This window comes from Leptonychotes weddellii, chromosome 7 (assembly GCF_054177405.1).
Source record: "Leptonychotes weddellii isolate Sample4059 chromosome 7, ASM5417740v2, whole genome shotgun sequence".
Classification (NCBI taxonomy): Eukaryota; Metazoa; Chordata; class Mammalia; order Carnivora; family Phocidae; genus Leptonychotes; species Leptonychotes weddellii.
In genome coordinates, this window is record NC_138375.1 from 111,940,777 (window position 1) to 111,960,091 (window position 19,315).

Consider the following 19,315-nt stretch of genomic DNA (forward strand, 5'->3'; position numbering starts at 1 on the left):
TTAGAAGAAAAGTTGTATATAAGAACCTCAATTTTAGTGTGCTTTAAACTTTACTGAACTTTGCTAATCAAAGGGATAAGGCCTCTAGAAGCTTGAAAGGGGAGCTTGAAAGTTTCAAGTAGCTAGGTAACACGGCTAGGAACAAATCTGAGAATAAGCTTCCTTCATCAAGCACTAGAAGGGAATGCTGTTACTACACAGAGAGTCAGTTTATGATTATCTCTTGATAATATCACCCAAATGTAGCTTAAAAAGGGAACCACTGCAAAATGGGCTCAGTAATTAAGTACATCTGAACAGAGTAAAGTTTCTAAGCACAGTAATTATTGGGTGCTTAGTATATTATAGACACTGTGTTAAGCAATACACTATTTGATTTAATTCTCACAAGAAGTATTGCCACCTTTTGATAGCTAAGGCACATGAGGCTGAGAGGTTAAATAACTTGGTATCTGAAGTGTAGCACAGCCTAGGACTTGAACCAGTGTGTTACACAGTGCAATGAATATACTTTATGTTTTCCGAAAATACAAGGCTGGAATGACTCAAATTGTAATCTAAGCGACAACAGACTTACTTTATTTTATTTTAAAAATTTTACTTATTTATTTAGAGAGAGAAGCAAACTCACCACTGAGCATGGAGCCCAACATGAGGCTCGGCTAAGTCTCACAACCCTGAGATCATGACCTGAGCTGAAACCAAGAATCAGATGCTCGACCAACTGAGCCACCCAGGTGCCCCTATAACAGACTATCTTAATGTTGTCATGTCTGTGGAAGAGCATTTATAAGAGCCAAAATGGCTAAAATAGGGAACTTGATGGAGTCTTTTTGTAGCCCACATCACACTTAATTTTCTGAGCTGAAAGAAGTGTTACACATATAACTTAAATTTAAGTTTGTGGAACATACTTATTTAGTTTCATATAAATCTGGTTGAATGTTAGTTTCTTTGTGTGTTAACAAAATAACCTGCCACTTCTTTTGGTATACATAAGTCCCTCTTAAAGTTAGTGGAAGTTCTTCCTGGTTTATGATTGTCCTGGTACATTCTTCACCGTTGGCTTAACGAGGACAAATGTGTACCTAAACCAGAACTGGAACTAGAGCCATGTGAATGGAACTGTGGTTGTGGGTATTTTAGATAAGGAACTAAAGCAGGTGAATATATTTTACAAGAAAGGTGAGTGGGAAATTTTGGTTGTTTTTTTCCTACTAATGTTTTCTGAACCAGCAAGAAGTAGCCCCAGATAGAAGGCTGGAAGATTTATAGTTTTCAAGTAATAAAATCATTGCCAGAGCCTGTTCTAGCGAAGGACAGTGGTAAATGTGACAGACAGACAAGGTTAATTTGGGCTAAGTTGCATCTGTGAGTGTTAGAATATTTTTTTGACTTATCTTGACCAGGGAACCTTGTATATTTCAAAAATAATGAAGGCTTAGTCAGATAACCCATCTTTGAAGATCTGCACAGTTTGTAAACTTTATTGGGGTTTTCTGTGGTGGTCTTTGGGCATTTTTAAATCTTACTGTTCAGTTAAAAAGAACTTGTAGATATTGACTTTGAAGGAAATAGAAGTAACCTAGCTATACATGACTGCCTTTCCTCCCCTGAAATATATAGCTTCTTTTCTTCTCTACTCTAAGTAGTTCTGATACCAGAGTGGGGGGGGTTGGGGCTCCCCACACCAAGCAGTTCTCTAATTCTTAGCGGACAACAGCTGGGTGTCCTACAATTTAATCTAATTCTGGCACTACATAAAGTCAGCATCTGATCCCATAAAGTGCTCAGTCCCACAAGATTGCTCCCATTGTGGTAAGTCTGGGCCTCCCCTATTTCTGACCTACAGGCTTAAAATTGGGGACTTAATAATTTGCTAGAATAGCCCACAGAACTTAGGGAAACACTTCACTTACATTGACTGTCTTTTTTATAAAGGATACAAATGAAGAGTACATAGGGTGAGGTCCAGAAACATCTGAGTACAGGAGCTTCTGTTCCTGTGGAACTGGGGCATATTTCCTGGGTTTACCAACCCAGAAGTTCATTAAATCTTGTTCAAGACTTTATAGAAATTAATCTGCAGGTTCTCCCTCCTTCCACACCACAAACCTTTCCCAGAGGTCTGTGGGTGGAGCTGAAAGTTCCAATCCTCAGTTACCTGGTCTTTTTGGTGACCCCAGTGGCCTTACCCTAAGTCACTTTATTTTCATAACCTCACAGATATTCCTTATGAATCACAAAACCCTTCCATCACCCAGAAAATTCTAGGGCTTTAGAAGCTTTGTCAAAAGCCATGGACAAATACATTTCTTATACCACATAACCATTTTTTTAAATCTCCACAAGATTCCTCACATCATGTTAGATTAAAAGTAATTTTGTGAAGGGCACCTGGGTGGCTCAGTTGGTTAAGCGTCCGGCTCTTGATCTCAGGGTCATGAGTTGAAGCCCCGTGTAGGGCTCCACAACCTAGTGTGGAGCCTACTTAAAAAAAAAAAAAAAGTAGTTTTGTGAGATTGTTGAATAGGCTCTTTTTAACCTTCTAGACAAATAATATGGACAGTCTATTAATATGACTTGAATCGATTAAAGTATATTAAATGTGTTTGAATACCTTCCCCAAGTAAAAATTGTTGGTTAATAGAACATTCACTTAAATGATACATGGAATGTTCTCAAAGCCATGAGTTTTAGGTACTTTCATTTTTACTTAAGTTCTCCATACCTTAAAGGGCTGCTTATAACTAAAGTGATACCAGAATATTCAGGCTTTTAAAGAGAGTTGGTTTTTGTTGTTGTTTTCATTCTCTTCTTCGCAAAACCCCCCACCCCCAAGAAAAGTCAAGAATTAGAATGTTTTTAGTTTCTTGAGAAGAGATGTAGACCAGAGTACAACTACAGACAGAGGTCTTGGTGGCCTCTCACTAAGAGGTCGTGATACAGGTGCCACCAGTAGGTCTGAGCCATGAGAAGAGAAAGATGGGGGAAGAAGCGGAGAGAATATATTTGATAGGGTGTGGTAGTGTCCTCGAGGCAACTCCCAAGTGTCATAGGTTGCCTTCCTCAACCAGAACTAGTTCTAACAGCTGTTGTATTCAGGAATAGTGTTCTGTGCACTGTGAACCTAATGAACAATTACTATCTTTGAATTTCAACTCTTGACAGACTTTTCATTGTAAAAGTAGATATACTTACCCTTCCAGGAAAGGAAGGCTTACTGTGGACACACTCGTAGGTAAGCATGAGTACCTAATTAGAATAACATTTAAGGCCAGGGGCGCCTGGGTGGCTCAGTCGGTTAAGTGGCTGCCTTCGGCTCAGGTTATGATCCCAGGGTCCTGGGATCGAGTCCCACATCGGGCTCCCTGCTCGGCAGGGAGTCTGCTCCCCCCCCACCCACTCCCCCTGCTTGTGTTCCTGCTCTCCCACTACCTCTGTCTCTGTCAAATAAATAAATAAAAATCTTAAAAAAAAAAAATAACATTTAAGGCCAAATGCCGTGTGGGTTATAGGTCTGTCCAACCTACCCTCCCCCCGCCACACACAGACCAGTTGGACCCTTTTAGCAGAGGGCCCTTTTTCTTAGAGCTGGGGTTAAGGGTGTGCCTATTGTGGCCCCTTGTGCTGGATGTTCTGTTGTGAGAAACCTTAAAATAAGTTTGGCATCAGGGTTGAATGGTCTTAGATCCTATTTGAAGATTCAGAAGGAAAAATTTGCATCTTTTCCCTAGACCCACAGCTGGAACTGTCCAACTGAGAACATGAAGAGCAGAAATTTCTTCAGAGCACAGTGAATTCTCTAGGGATCTCAGAATAGAACCTTCTCATAGGATACATTCTATAGGTATCTCTTAATTCTTCAGCAGCCTCTTACCTTTATAAGGGGGAGAAGGGATTAGAGGGGTTCAAGTTTCTTTCCAACAGGTTGGAAATTAGGTTTCTTGTGGGCACATTCCTCAAAGAGCATGAAGGCTCCCTTTGGTAACAGCTTTATCTTAAGCCACTGGATGGACACACTCTAAATGCTTGCCTGCTGTCTATTAAGATGGAAACTTCCCTTTTTTTCTTATTTTTGTCACATTCTGAACAGAAACCTTTTCTTCCTTTGAATATAAGTGAATGAAAATTAAGTAATTTTATTTTTTGCTTTTTTCTCACCTCCCCCAAACATAATTGAGTTTAAGAGCCATAATTTCATTATCATTTTCATAGATATAAAGATGAAAACAGATTTGATTCTTATACATTATACATTGATCACATTTTCTGTGCTTTAATCCATCCCTTTCTCTTTTGTCTACTTAATTTGTATGTAATGGGTGCCTTATAAGTATTCATGTGTTTGCTTTGTTCTTTTTATTTTACCCTCCAAGTTGTTCCATATCTTTAACAGCAATTTTCAGATGTGAAGTTTTCATCCAGTGTAGGCTTTGTCTTTTGTCACCATCCTTCCTGTCCATTTCGGAGGACTTAACATTTTCAGATGCCTGATAACTGCCTCTTGTCATGCAGATCACTTGGGGATATTGGGCCTGTGCTCTTCTGTTTTCACATTTTCATTTGATCCTCTAAGGTCTCCTTTAAAGAAGAATGATCCTAGTCAAAACAAAAGATTGTCTTTTCCCTACCATATTTGGGGCCTTCAAGTTACATTTTCCCCCACACTCACATCTAGGTATATGAAAAATGAAGCCCACAAATGCATTTTTACTACTAACCAGTCACCTTACAAGCTTCATCAAACATCTGCTGTAAGTTGGACACTGGACACTGGACATTTGGAAGAAATGTGTAATACAGTGAGAGCATGGTCTGACACACAACCATGGATTGATGATATGAACCATTTCCAGAACCATGTTAGTAATTACAGAATAACACAGTACATGTTGAAGCAGGACATGGTATAAGCAGATGATTAGGGTCTTGAATGGGGTGTTGGACATTTTCAAAAACCGAAAGAGATTGTGTAACTGCTTGGGCAAATTTCCTAGGGGAGGCAAGTATTGTTGTAGAATGTTACCTAGGGCAGTAGTATTATTTGGCTGATACAGTATCTTTGATACAGTGGTGGAGTGGAGCTGTAACTGATCTTCAGCTTTGAAATTGTAATTGAAATTCATTCTTGATTGAAAGCCAGTTAGCCTAAAATTAGATCCAAGAGCTTTGTGTTGGTTGATGGTTGGTGAGCTGTCAGGGTATTGAAATAGCGCAGAGCATTTGTGCATGTGTGCCGTGTTCGCAAAGTTGGCATGAGAGAGCTGAAGACAGTCCCAACAATTTGCCTTTCAACCTAAATAAACTTTAGTTTGCAAGTAATGAAAATGTGCTGATCCCCAAACAGGAATTCCTTAATACCTCTGGATATTTTTAGCTTTTTACTAAAAAAGAGTTTTCTTCCTTTCTTGGCTACACCCATTCTCTGGCATCTTCTGGCCTTGATGACTCCACTTAAGCAAGGAGGAGCCTCAGGAAAGACAGTGTTAGAGGTTCATGACTGAGGTGTGTTTTAATGAAGTAATAAAACTAGTTTTCTGAAGGTGAGTTGAATAGCATACATTTTGACTCCTCACAACAGCTCTGTGAGGAAACTACTACGGCCATTTCATGGATGAAGAAATTGAAATACAGAAAGGTTAGGTAGCTTGCGTGATACCACAACCTAGTAAGGGGCAGTGCTAGATTTTCTGTTCCCACTTTTCTAGTTTCAGAGCCTGTGATCCTATTATACAACACTGCCTTGTTCTTTGATTAGTATTTCTTCTGCTAAGTAGAAATATCTCCCATTCCCTTTTGAAAGGAGGACTCTTGTCCAAGGAGGTTTGCATTTTACTAGGGGGAGCAGGTGTGCTGGGCATAGGAGCAAAGATAAAAGGAAAACAGGCATGCTTTTTTTTGCAAATCTACCCAAGGAAGAACTTGGGTACCAAACATATTTACTCTTAATGAGCATCACTGGTGAGGGAAACAACTTGCTTTTAAATCCTTCCCCAGAAGCTCATTCTGTGTATTACAACAGTAACAGGAAGGCAGTGGGTTTTGTTTTATTTGAAAAGTACTTGCGGGACGCCTGGGTGGCTCAGTCGGTTAAGCGTCTGCCTTCGGCTCGGGTCATGGTCTCGGGGTCCTGGGATCGAGTCCCGCATCGGGCTGCCTGCTTCTCCCTCTGCCTGCTGCTCCCCCTGTTTGTGCTTCCTCTCTCTCCCTACTAAATAAATAAAATCTTTAAAAAAAAAAAAAAAAGAAAAGTACTTGCATTGTGGTAAAGAAACATTAGATGAACTGTCTCATTTATAGGGTCCCATGTAGAACATTGGTCCCTAAAGCTGGTTGTGATTGATATCTCTAGGCTTTGCCTTGATGTAAGAATACTAGAGAAAGTTTACAGCTTCTGCTGTTCCCTGGTGGGACATTCCACTAGGTTAACTTTGTGAGGTTGTTATAATTTTTTTAATTTTTTTTTAATTTTTTATTTACTTATTTTTTTAGAGCAGAGGGAGAGAGAGAATCTTAGGCAGGCTCCACACCTACTGTGGAGCCTGATGCAGGGCTTGATCTCACATCCCTGAGATCATGATTTGAGCTGAAAACAAGAGTCAGGCACTTAACCAATTGAACCACCCAGGCACCCCTATGATTTTTCAAGACAAAGTAAATGCCTGTGATTGTAGAAAAAGTAATACACCAGATATATACATTTTTGTTTTGGATAACTAAGTAATCCTAGTACTGTTGAGGATAAAATACTAAAATGAACCTTTGTAAACTTCCTGCTGGAAATTTTTGCTGGAACAGGTGAGTTATTCTGTTCTCTATGATAGAGGCTGCTTTAATGTCTCAGTATGTTCAGATCTTGGACTTTGGCCCATCTGGTAATGGCATCTGACCCTAAGGTCAATTGCATAAACCATTTTCAAGTAACTCTGTCTAGCCTTTTGAACAGTAACAGAATCCTCCCTCCTAGTTTCGTATTCTACAAGCTCTTTATAAAAAGCAGCCCCCTCCACCTCCAACCAGCATCAGAGATGATGGGGGGCAGGGCATCAAGTTGAGGATGAACAAAATTAAGGGTAGCAAAAGAGGACACTTTGGAAGTATTGGTTTTGTTATATTAAAGACTATGGTTTGGGGGTTTTGGCAGAGGTGAAGCTGGGTAGTCAGTCATTTCTAGGCAAGTGTTAGTTCCTCTCCAAAACTAGCAAATTTTTAATTGGTATTTTATATGGTAGTTTAGAATAAACCTCTGGTGTTGACATAGAAGAGACTATATAGAGGGCGCCTGGGTGGCTCAGATGGTTAAGCGTCTGCCTTCGGCTCAGGTCATGATCCCAGGGTCCTGGGATTGAGCCCCTCATCAGGCTCCCTGCTCAGCGGGAAGCCTGCTTCTCCCTCTCCCCCTACTTGTGTTCCCTCTCTCGCTGTGTCTCTCTCTGTGAAATAAATAAATAAAATCTTAAAAAAAAAAAGACTATATAGAGAAGATCTTATTTCTGATGTTAGGAATTAACCGTTTGTTTATTCATCAAATTCATGTGCTAAAATGATTTGTGCCCTTAAGCTTATATAGACATAGTGTAAGCAGTGTGTTATTTCAGTTTTCCATACTTGGTGGAAGAGAAAATGGGGTCAGATCTTTGAAGTGACTGATAACCAGACAGAAGTAGTGACGGACTCTAGGTTATATCAAAATAATGTGAACCCATGCCACAGCTGTAGGATGAAGCTGTTTAAGCTTTTATATAATAAAATTTTTTAAAGTTTCAGAGGGGAATGGATTTCTGGATTTCTCCCTTATGATAAATTACAAAACCATTTCTAGTGTTCTGATCATATTTTGAACTGCATTTTGGGTTTGGTTCATTTGTTCTTTTGGAAGATTTGGTAAGACCTTTAATCCAAGAAAGGTAATTACCACCTATCACAGAGTCACATTTTATCTCTGGACTTAACTCAGATTCTAACAGACTTATCACCATCTAAAGTACTTCCCCGTCCCTTTTAGCTGTGCTGTGATGTTAATTCTTTCTGACTATGCTATTAAAGAGCAGAGGGGTAGGGTACAAGGAGCTAGAGTTCCATCTTATTACCTTTTAGTGACCCCTTAATATTTGCTATCCATGCTAGGCACTTGACATACATTACAGGATCCTCATGACCTTGTGAAGAAAGTAGAAACTGAGGCCCAAAGAGATTCATTTATGTAAGTTGCTGTAGGTTATGCAGATAAGACATGACATGAACCCAAATCTGTTATATAAATCTGTGCTCCTGGGGTGCCTGGATGGCTCAGAAGAGCATGTGACTCTTGATGTTGGGATCATGGGTTCGAGCCCCTCACTGGGCATAGAGGTTACTTAAAAATTTTTTAAAAATCTTATTTAGGGGAGCGCCTGAGTGGCTCAGTCATTAAGCGTTTGCCTTCGGCTCAGGTCATGATCCCAGGGTCCTGGGATGGAGTCCCACATGGGGCTCCCTGCTTGGCGGGAAGCCTGCTTCTCCCTCTCCCACTCCTCCTGCTTGTGTTCCCTCTCTCTGTCTCTCTGTCAAAATAAATAAATAAAATCTTTTTTAAAAAAATCTTATTTAAAAAAAAATAAGAATCTGTGCTCCTAACAAACCTCCTACACTGTTCCCATATTAAACCCATATCAAAAAGATTGCTGTAGGGCCCCTGGGTGGCTCAGTTGGTTAAGCGACTGCCTTCGGCTCAGGTCATGATCCTGGAGTCCCGGGATCGAGTCCCGCATCGGGCTCCCTGCTCGGCGGGGAGTCTGCTTCTCCCTCTGACCCTCCTCCCTCTTGTGCTCTCTGTCTCTCATTCTCTCTGTCTCAAATAAATAAAAATAAAAATCTTTAAAAAAAAAAAAAAAGATTGCTGTAGTCTCAAACTTTAAACTTAGTTTTGCATGTTTAGTAAAAGAAAAATAGAAACCTTGTGAATAAAAAATATGGACAGAGGTGCCTGTGTGGCTCAGTCATTTAAGCATCTGACTTCTGCTCAGGTCTGATCTCTGATCTCTGGGCTCTGTGCTCAGCGGGGAGTCTACTTCTCCCTCTGCTCCTCCCCCTGCTCATGTGCATGCGCTCGCACTCTTTCCTCTCCCTCTCTCTCTCTCATATAGATAAAATCTTTAAAAATATACATGGACAGGGGCAGTAGAAATTGGAGAGGAACTTACTGATTTACAGCTGGTGATCCATATAATCTGGCTAGCTTAGCAATTCCCAGAAATGATTTGATTTAAGTTGAGATTTTTGAGCTTGAAAAGGGGATGGTGGGAATCCTGGCCACCCAAATCCTAGGCACAAGCCCAGTTATCAAACATTGGGATGAAAGCTCCTTGAGGAGCATACCCTCTAAATCCCAACAAAGAGTATAGTAGGCAGTCTACTTCCTGGTCCTAAACTGAAAGTAATTCTGCTAAGTAGGGGTGATGAGATGGGTGGCAGGCATTTGGTGTGAAGTCTGTCCTAGAAAAGTTGGACAATTCATTGTGGTTATATTGCTGCTAGGGTAAATGACAGCAGCTTATCTACAGCAGGTGGGCTCAGTTTGTCTTCTCTAGGTAGGGATGAGGTCATGGAATCTCAGGCTTCAGCTGGCCAAGAGATCATGCTTAGAGTCGCAGAAAGCAAGCTGGACCCAGTGACTGTCAGCCCTAATTACACATCAGAATTGTTATAATTGTATTTGTATCAGGCTTTCTGAAAAATGTCTTTCTGAAAATCTTATAATCACCACTACCCTCATTGTCCCTATTCAAGAGCCATTGAATCAGAATAGAGGAAGGGGAGATTTTTTTGTATATGAGCGTTTATTTTTTTTCTTTTGCTCTTTTAGAAAGTTCTCTCAAGGATTCAGGGTTCGCATGCAAATAGTGGTTGTCTCAGTGGACAACCTTGTGTGAACCACTTTTTTTTTTTTCAGCTATCTTTCTCAAGTGTTCTTGAGCATTATCGATGATCCTTGATAAAATCTTTACAAGTCCTAGATTTTCTTTGCCTGTCATTCGGCAGAAGGCACGTTTCCTTCCAAAGGCTGCAACTATGTGAGACCTAAAGTTACACACTCCGCATAGTCCAGGCTTTGCTCTGATTACCATGCATTTTCTACCTTACAGGCATTTCAGTCCTGACACTTCGGGTGACCTTATACATGTTTCCCTGTCCATAATGCTCAGGGTTCATGAAACCTTGGATGAATAACTGGTGGCACTATCATAACCTCCCTTTTTAGGGAGAGAAACTTCAAAGTTTGTTTGAAACTGAAGGAAGGAAAAGCTGTCAGCTCTTTATTTAAATTCTCTTCCTTCCTGAGTTTTGTCTAGTTTTATTTACCGTCCGCATTTAATCTATTTACAACTACTTCTTTCTGTCTCCCAGCTATTTTGTTGCTCAAAAGTTAGTCCTCTGGAAGCATTGATGAACCCTTGTTTGATAAGGGAAAGTACCCCAAATATGGTGAGAACAAGAAGGAATCCAAGAGCAGAGGCCCTGGGAAGCCTTATGTGCCACATTGATGTATGCTTTATCTTGCTTTGCCCAGTTTTTACAACCTGCATGTGAATCATTGCTGTACCTCATAATTCACTGACTCTTGAATGAGAGCCTTTTGATTTTGGAAAAAGGATATAGTGACAAAGCAGAACAGTAGATGAAAAATGTTAAAATTTAAAAAGGATGTAGTTTGCATATGTGTCCAGCAACTCCTTGGTGAAAGCTTTACTTCACTTCCCGGTGGGTTGTTTGGGTTACTTTAAAATGAAATATTCAGCTTCCTTGATTTTATTTTGGTGTTTACACAAACTGGTCTAACAACCTTGATTGCCTTGCCTTGGGGGTAAATGAGCATTTATTTTGTTTGGAAACTTTTCTGGAAAAACTTTAATCTGCTTCTGTTAAACCCAACATACAAAAAAAAAAATCAGGTATTATAAAGTAGCCTTTAAATTTCTAAGGTAGAGGCTGTCCGTCCACTTAATAACGGTGAATTTAAAAACTTAAGGTGTATCCACCACCACCATCCCAAGTGGAATAGAAAGAGGCATTAAGGGAAACTAGTGAAAGGTACTTTTTTGAGTATTAATCAAAATTCAAAAGGAGTGGGGCACCTGGGTGGCTCAGTCGTTAAGCGTCTGCCTTCGGCTCAGGTCATGATCCCAGGGTCCTGGGATCGAGCCCCACATCATGCTCCCTGCTCAGCAGGAAGCCTGCTTCTCCCTCTCCCACTCCCCCGCTGGTGTTCCCTCTTGCTGTCTCTCTCTCTGTCAGATGAATAAATAAAATCTTTAAAAAAAAAAAAATTCAAAAGGAGTAAGAGGCCAAAACTAACTTCCAGGTAGTGTTTCAGATTTAGCAACTTAGCTACCTTTTTTTTTTTTGGCAAGCCTGCATTTCTGAATTACTTAAGTAGAAATGTGTGGCAAGATTTTCTTCTCAGGTGTCTTCACTACTTTGCGCTCTCTAGGATGTTACATGGATCTTAGTGTAAGGTTGGTTGTCCAGCTTTGGTGCTATACAGCAAAGTTGCTTAATGAATGCTTATCTGCTTAACCTATCTGCAGTGGAAAGTAAGTAGCTGCTTATCTTAAGGTCAGTGCTTTGTCCTCTGCTTGATTATCTTGCTTTAAGGATTTCCTTCAGGCATTTTGGGTTCACTGAATTTGTCCCAACATCTTTAGCCTCAAAACTTTCCATCCTTTGGGGTTTGGTGCCTGTTTGCTTCCCGAGCTAAGTGCGCTTCACAACCCTGCTATCCTTGGAGCCCCTTCTCATTCCATTCCCTACTGATTGCCTCTTTGCTAGTTCCATCTCCTAGGAAACTACTCTGTAAATCAGAGCACGTCAGCTTTTAAAAACTGAGTCCTTTTGAGAAATAACTCCTTTGGTCCCTAAAGATTCCAAGAGCCCGTAGGGTAGAGAAATATGTTCTCTTGAGAATTGTTAATCTGAAAACAAGCACAAGCTAGTAAAGTCGGGATTAAAATATATCTGTCTTACATTCTTCTGTATTTTCATATTGTGCATGTGCATAAATTGACAGCCCCTGTGTAGACACAGGTAGGTAGCAGTTAAAATAGAGACCATGTTTGAAGTTAAATTTACTTGCCTAATGTTTTCAGCCCCTCCCAGAGCAAACTCTTCTCCTCCTTGAAGTTTGACATAACTCCAGAAAAAATTATCAGAAAGGTTCTTTGGAAATTCCTTTTTAGAAGCCTAGCAAGATAAATTATTGGAAGAATAGCAGTTTGTTACTTTGTTACAGTTGGTTGCTTAAAAATAGGATCCAGCGAACTCACTGACTGTAAAGAGCATTTTTCTTTTTTTGTAATAGGAGATACCAGTTTGTTTCATTTGGGAATTCTTTTTCCATCTAGTTCAGAAAATGGAACATGGTCACAGGTAGTATAGTATGTAGAATTTTTTATTTCTAGATACCTTGTCCTGATTTAGAAAAGTTCCTTTTTGTAGTTACACTGTGAACATTAAAATGAGAGTGATACACCTGACTTAATAAGTGTTTGTGTGTGCATGAGCAAGGGATTGTTTTGAAGCAGCTTTGCTTTGTGGTCATTTTGATTGTGATGCCAAGTGAAGCTGCTCTTCATAAGTTGGCTTGATTCTCTGGTTTGGCTAGAATACTTGCTCCCCTACCCAAGGGGTGGCAGCAGAGCCCATAGCATACTTTATACCGTGTGCTGTCATTGATCAGCGTGTATTGAGGAGAGTATCACAAAAGTTAACGAACTGGCCTTCTGGGTTTTGAATAGAAACCCAACAGAAACAGTGCCAGTTTCAGAGATACAAAATAGCTGATAACCTGAGAGTTAACTATTTTGATAGTTCGAAGGGCTAGATAGGCAGCTTGTCTGCTTATAGATAAAACCTGTCTGACAAGAGAACCTGTAGGATTTACCACTAGGAGAAAACTTTGTGAAAGGGCAGGGTCTTGTGTAAATGAGGTCCCTTTTTACCACTAATACTGAGGAAAAAAACAAATCTGTGAAATTAATTTTACTGTATAAAATATAGTTATATGTATAATATAAATTGGCTCAATTTATACTGAAGCTCTTAGATTTGGGGCTATTAATTTTGTGTTGTGTTTATAAAGTTGATTCTGTTCATATTGCCACTCATTCTGCTCATACAACTGAGTTTTTTAAGCATAAAATTAACAATTTATTGTTAATTTAGTAAACACAAATTAACATTTCTCAGAAAAACCTTTGGCTTTTCTAGTAGGCTGTCAGGTTAAAAGACGAAGAGATTTTTATTTTATTTTATTATTATTTTTTTAAGATGAGATTTTAAAAGGAGTATCCTGTTCTGAGTCTTTACCGTAGATTTTTTTTTTTTTTAAGATTTTATTTATTTTACAGAGAGAGCGAGAGCAGGAACACAAGCAGGGGGAGTGGGAGAGGGAGAAGTAGGCTTCCTGCTGAGCAGGGAGCCCGATGTGGGACTCGATCCCAGGACCCTGGGATCATGACCTGAGCCGAAGGCAGATGCTTAATGACTGAGCCACTCAGGCGCCCTACGATAGATTTTTTTTTAAATAACAGCTTTATTGATAAACAGTTTCATATACTGTAAAAATTATTCCCTTTTTATTTATTTTTTAAGATTTTATTTATTAGAGAGTATGAGAGGGGGAAGGGTCAGAGGGAGAAGGAGACTCCCCACTGAGCAGGGAGACCAATGTGGGGCTTGATCCCCAGACTCCAGGATCATGGATCATGACCTGAGCCGAATGAAGGCAGAGGCTTAACCAACTGAGCCACCCAGGAGCCCTTGTTTATCTATTTTTCAAGTAAGCTCTGTGCCCAGCATGGAGCCCAAACTCACAGCTCTGAGATCAAGAGTCACATGCTCCACCAACTGAGCCAGCCAGGCACCCCTAATTACAGCCCCCCTCATTTGGGGGCAGGTTGGGGTTTTGCTGCTGTTGTTGTTTAGAAGAATTTATTTAAGTAATCCCTACACCCAGTGTGGGGCTTGAACCTACAACCCCAATATTAAGAGGTACATGCTCTGCTGACTGAGCTAGCCAGACACCCTCTTAATTACCCCCCCCCTTTTTTTTTTTAAGATTTTATTTATTTATTAGAGAGAGAGTGAGAAAGACAGCACATGAGAGGAGGGAGGGTCAGAGGGAGAAGCAGACTCCCTGCCGAGCAGGGAGCCCGACACGGGACTCGATCCAGGGACTCCAGGATCATGACCTGAGCCGAAGGCAGTTGCTTAACCAACTGAGCCACCCAGGCGCCCCAGTTACCCCCTTTTTTAAAGGACATGGTTTACTGGTTTTTCAAGGGTTCTGCAACAATCACCACTATCTAATTTTAGAACATTTTTATCAACCCAGAAAGACCTTCCCCCCATTCCCTCCCCCATGCCCATTACTAGTCATTCCCCATTCCACCTTGGCAGTCCTGTTCTGCACATTTCATATAAATGACACCATAAAATATGTGGGGTTTTGTGACTGCATTTACTTGGTATAATGTAAAATGTCCATACTCCATTCCTTTTTATTGCTAAATAATATTCCATTATATGATTATACTACATTTTGTTACCTGTTTATTAGTTGGACATAGGGGTTTTTTGTTTTTTTTTTAAAGATTTTATTTATTTATTTGACAGAGACAGAGATAGCGAGAGCAGGAACACAAGCAGCGGGAGTGGGAGAGGGAGAGGCAGGCTTCCCCCCCGAGGAGGGAGCCGGATGTGGGACTTGATCCCAGGACTCTGGGATCATGACCTGAGCTGAAGGCAGACGCCCAACGACTGAGCCACCCAGGAGCCCCGACATAGGGGTTTTTTTTTGACTCCTGTTACTAATGCCTCAGTGAACACGAGTTTTTGTGTGTACATATGTTTTCATTTCTCTTGAGCATATACCTAGGATGGTATACTATGGATGGATTGGCTGGATCATGTGGTAACTGTTGAACCTTAGATGATTAGCGAATATTTTCTCCCATTCTGTGAGTTGTCTTTTTACTTTCTTGATGGTGTCCTTTGAAGCACAAAAGTTTTTAATTTTGATGAAGTCCATGTGATCTAGATAATCTGTTGTTTTAGGGGCGCCTGGGTGGCTCAGTCGTTAAGCGTCTGCCTTCAGCTCAGGTCATGATCTCAGGGTCCTGGGATTGAGCCCCACTTCGGGCTGCCTGCTCAGCGGGAAGCCTGCTTCTCCCTCTCCCACTCCCCCTGCTTGTGTTCCCTCTCTCGCTGTCTCGCTGTCAAAAAATAAATAAAATCTTTAAAAAAAAAAATCTGTTTTATTTTACGGATTTTATTTACTGATTTTGTTAGCACACAAGCGGTTGGGGGCGGGGCGCGGCAGGCAGAGGGAGAAGCAGGCCCCGGCACACCCTCCACCCCCACCAAGCAAGGCCAAGCAAGGAGTCTGATGTGGGATTCCATCGCAGGACCCCGGGATCATGACCTGATCCAAAGGCACTTAACCGACTGAGTCACCCAGGCATCCCGATAATCTAATATTTTAAATAGTAACTTTTCCATCCTGTTTGAGTATTAAGAGTTAATTATATTGGCATTTCCTAAACTTAAGAAGAGAGTCAGATGAGAATAGTATCTTAAGGAATACAACTGACAGGAACCTTTTAACTATTGTATTGTGGCAGAGTACACACAGCGTAAAATTTAACCATCTTAGCCATTTTAAGCATACAATTTAGTAGTGTTAAAAATACTCACATTGTTAGGCAACCAGTCTCCAGAACTCTCTTTATCTTGTAAAACTGAAACCGTACTAAACAACAAACACCCTATTTCCCCTCCCCGCCCCCCCCCCAGCAACCACTGTTCTTTCTGTCTCTATGAATTTGACTACTCTAGATACCTCATATAAGTGGAATCGTATTGTATGATTTTTATATCTGGCTTATTTCCCTTAGCATAAATTGTTCAAGGCTCATACATATTGTAGCATGTGTCAGAATTTCCTTTAAGACTGAATAATATCCCACTTTATCCCTATGGCACTTTTTTGTGTTGTTATTCATCCATCAGATGGATAGATGGACTTCTGAGTTCTGTCTTTTGGCTGTTGTGAACGTTATTACTATAAGCATTAGTGCACAAGTATCTGTTTGGTTCCCAGCTTTCACTCTTTGGAGGATAGACCCAGAAGTGGAATTGCTAGATCATATGGTGATTCTGTGTTTTATTATGTGAACAACTGCCATGCTGTTGTCCATAATGGCTGTATGATTTAACATTACTACCAGCAAGGCATTGGGTTCTCATATCTCCACATCTTTGCCAACACGTTATTTTGTTTTTTGATAGTAACTATTTTAATGGGTGTGAAGTGGTTTTGTGTTTTGATTTGCATTATCCTAATGATTAGTGATGAGTTATGTTTTCATAATGTAGTTTTTTGTGTGCTTCAAGTAGAACTAGAAATACTGAAATGAGATACTGTTATTAAGTATCTTTAGGGGCGCCTGGGTGGCTCAGTCGGTTAAGCGACTGCCTTCGGCTCGGGTCATGATCCTGGAGTCCCGGGATCGAGTCCCGCATCGGGCTCCCTGCTCAGCAGGGGGTCTGCTTCTCGCTCTGACCCTCTTCCCTCTCGTGCTCTCTGTCTCTCATTCTCTCTCTCTCAAATAAATAAATAAAATCTTAAAAAAAAAAAATAAGTATCTTTAGATAATGTAGCTAAAAAAGATGATGTTGGCATCAGTATCAAGGTTAGATAGAGGTTGGTGGCTGCTCAAAAGGGTCTTCCCATATGGCAAGGCCTTGGTAGTAGTGCCCTCCATAGTTCAGAATTTGGTCCTCGTTTTTAGTTCTGGAAGCTGGAATTTGAGCACCCAGAATTGACCAGGTCCTCAGTGTATGCTATGTGTGTATATATCTTCTCAAAATCAAAAGTGATCAATATGTAAAGTACATTTAGAGATACACCTAGAGTGTGTGTGTGATTTCCTAATTGGGATTATTTGTGTGAATTCCACACTGCTTTCCCATTATCAGATTACTTAGGGTGCTAAATTAATGATTATAAATTTTCATGGTGAGCCTGGAATTGAAAGGGGGTGATAATCAGTTGTTCTTTCACATAGACTTTGTAAAGACTTGTGCATCATCCTGTGACGGCTTCTTCCACTGAAAGAACCACCAGATTCCAGACCTCTGCCGTGGACTCTGTCAAATTCCAGCCTGTCGTCACCCCGCTTATGAAAGCTTCTCAGTTTGCCCTTGAAGAATGAGGTGTTTCCTGAGCATCCCTTAAAGTGCTGTCTTTTTCTTTACATAGCTAAGATTCATTCAAATAATTGAGTACTGGAGCACCTGGGTGGCTCAGTTGGTTAAGTGTCTGACTTCAGCTCAGGTCATGATCTCATGGTCCTGGGATGGAGTCCGGCGTCAGGTTCCCCACTCAGTGGGGCATCTGCTTATCCTTCTCCCCTACTTGTATGTTCTCTCTCTCAAATAAATAAATAAAACCTTTAATTTAAATACAAATACTTGAGTACCTACCGTATTTTGAACACTCTTCCCTACCCGGCATACTTTGATTACACTGGTGTAGTTCCTACCTTCCTGGTCACCTAGGGAGTGATCAGTTTCTATTTTAGGGGAATTTCATTAGCTCACTTTACAATGGTAAGCATGAATTTAAACTCTTCACTCTTCACTTACGTGGTACTTGAACCTCTAATGTTATTCTTTCTTCCACAGCAATGGCACAAGCATGATATCATTGATCATTCCTCCCAAAGACCAGATTTCACGAGTGGCAAAAATGTTAGCAGATGAGTTTGGAACTGCATCTAACATTAAGTCACGAGTAAACCGCCTTTCAGTCCTGGGAGCCATTACGTCTGTACAACAAAGACTCAAACTTTATAACAAAGGTGATCTTGAACATTTTCCTCCTCTACTTTGTCTTGGTTATATTTTCCATTTTGATCCTGCCATGATGCTTTTGGTTACTAATGGTTTTTTTCAGACATCTATTAGCAATGTCCCTTTGGCCTTGGAATTTAACTTTTTTTTTTTTTAAGTTACTTTTCTTTAAAGTAGTAGTTACTTAAAAACCTAAATCCTCCCTTTTAAAACATCTCAAGAATTTTCAAAATTAGGGAGAGAATTCTGCAGGAGAGATTTACAAATATTTCTGCTTTATTTAAATTAATATTTAAAGGAGCCAGAGACATGGGGCACCTGGCTGGTTCAGTCAGTAGAGCATGTGATTCTTGATCTCCAGGTTGTAAGTTCGAGCCCCATGCTGGATATAGAGAGTACTGAAAAGTAAAATCTTGAAAAATAATTCAAAATAAGGAGCAGGGACAGTAGACTGTTGGAATATTTTCTATTAATTGAGGAAAATTAACTGTGGATTTAAGTAGAGAAATTGTGTTTTTTGCAGTACCTCCAAATGGCCTGGTTGTTTACTGTGGTACAATTGTTACAGAGGAAGGAAAAGAAAAGAAAGTCAACATTGACTTTGAACCTTTCAAACCAATTAATACGTCATTGTATTTGTGTGACAACAAATTCCATACAGAGGTAAGAAGTTCAAGCACAGAATACTGTCATCATTCCAGAAAGAAACTGCATACCCATTAGCAGTTATTACCAATCCTCGCCTCATTTCCATCCCCCAAGATCTCTCTGCTCTAGGCTATGACTGATCTATACTTTCTTTCTAGATTCGCTTAGGTTGGGCATTTCATACAGTGGGTGGCTCTTTACTGTTTTCTTTAACTTAGCATCAGTAGTTCATCCCTTTTTATTACCAAATGATACTTGGCCGCATTTTATTTTTCTGTTCATCAGTTGATGGGCATTTGTAATGTTTCCACTGTTTGGCTATTAGGAATAATGCTCTGAACACACATGTATGAATTTTTGGGTGACCGTATGTTTTCTTGGGGAGAGGCAGGTATATGCTTAGGAATGGAATTTCTGGGTAATGTGGTAACTATTTAACCTTTTGAAGAATTGCCAGACTGTTTTCTAAGTCACTGTACCACAAGGCTGGCTGTTTTCAAAAAATAAAAGACTTCACATTTATCATGACAGAGTGACATAATCATTCAGCATGTTTGAGGAAAGTGCTAAACTGAGGGGCGCCTGGGTGGCTCAGTCGTTAAGCGTCTGCCTTCGGCTCAGGTCATGATCCGAGAGTCCTGGGATCGGGCCCCGCATTGGGCTCCCTGCTCAGCGGGAAGCCTGCTTCTCCCTCTCCCACTCCCCCTGCTTGTGTTCCCTCTCTCGCTCGCTCTCTGTCAAATAAATAAATAAAATCTTAAAAAAAAAAAAA

The 19,315-nt window shown here is 40.4% G+C and overlaps 1 protein-coding gene and 1 long non-coding RNA gene across 3 annotated transcripts in view; one reads left to right on the forward strand and one right to left on the reverse strand.

The window, feature by feature from the left end:
* The window catches only part of ETF1 (eukaryotic translation termination factor 1), a 31,342-nt gene that overhangs the window by 2,992 nt on the left and 9,035 nt on the right, over nucleotides 1-19,315 (forward strand). The window contains exons 2-4 of one of the 2 annotated variants that reach the window (XM_081825726.1): nucleotides 17,109-17,256; nucleotides 17,728-17,903; nucleotides 18,419-18,558. In XM_081825726.1, the coding sequence (XP_081681852.1) occupies nucleotides 17,252-17,256; nucleotides 17,728-17,903; nucleotides 18,419-18,558 (321 nt within the window). In that variant the 5' untranslated portion in view covers nucleotides 17,109-17,251. The remainder of the gene's footprint in view (nucleotides 1-17,108; nucleotides 17,257-17,727; nucleotides 17,904-18,418; nucleotides 18,559-19,315) is intronic. The other variant, XM_081825725.1, reaches the window with a different exon arrangement.
* Nucleotides 4,129-19,315, reverse strand: part of LOC145722455 (uncharacterized) — a 35,420-nt gene continuing 20,233 nt past the window's right edge. Inside the window, exon 3 of the long non-coding RNA XR_014146758.1 lies at nucleotides 4,129-4,584. This is a non-coding gene — a long non-coding RNA (uncharacterized LOC145722455). The remainder of the gene's footprint in view (nucleotides 4,585-19,315) is intronic.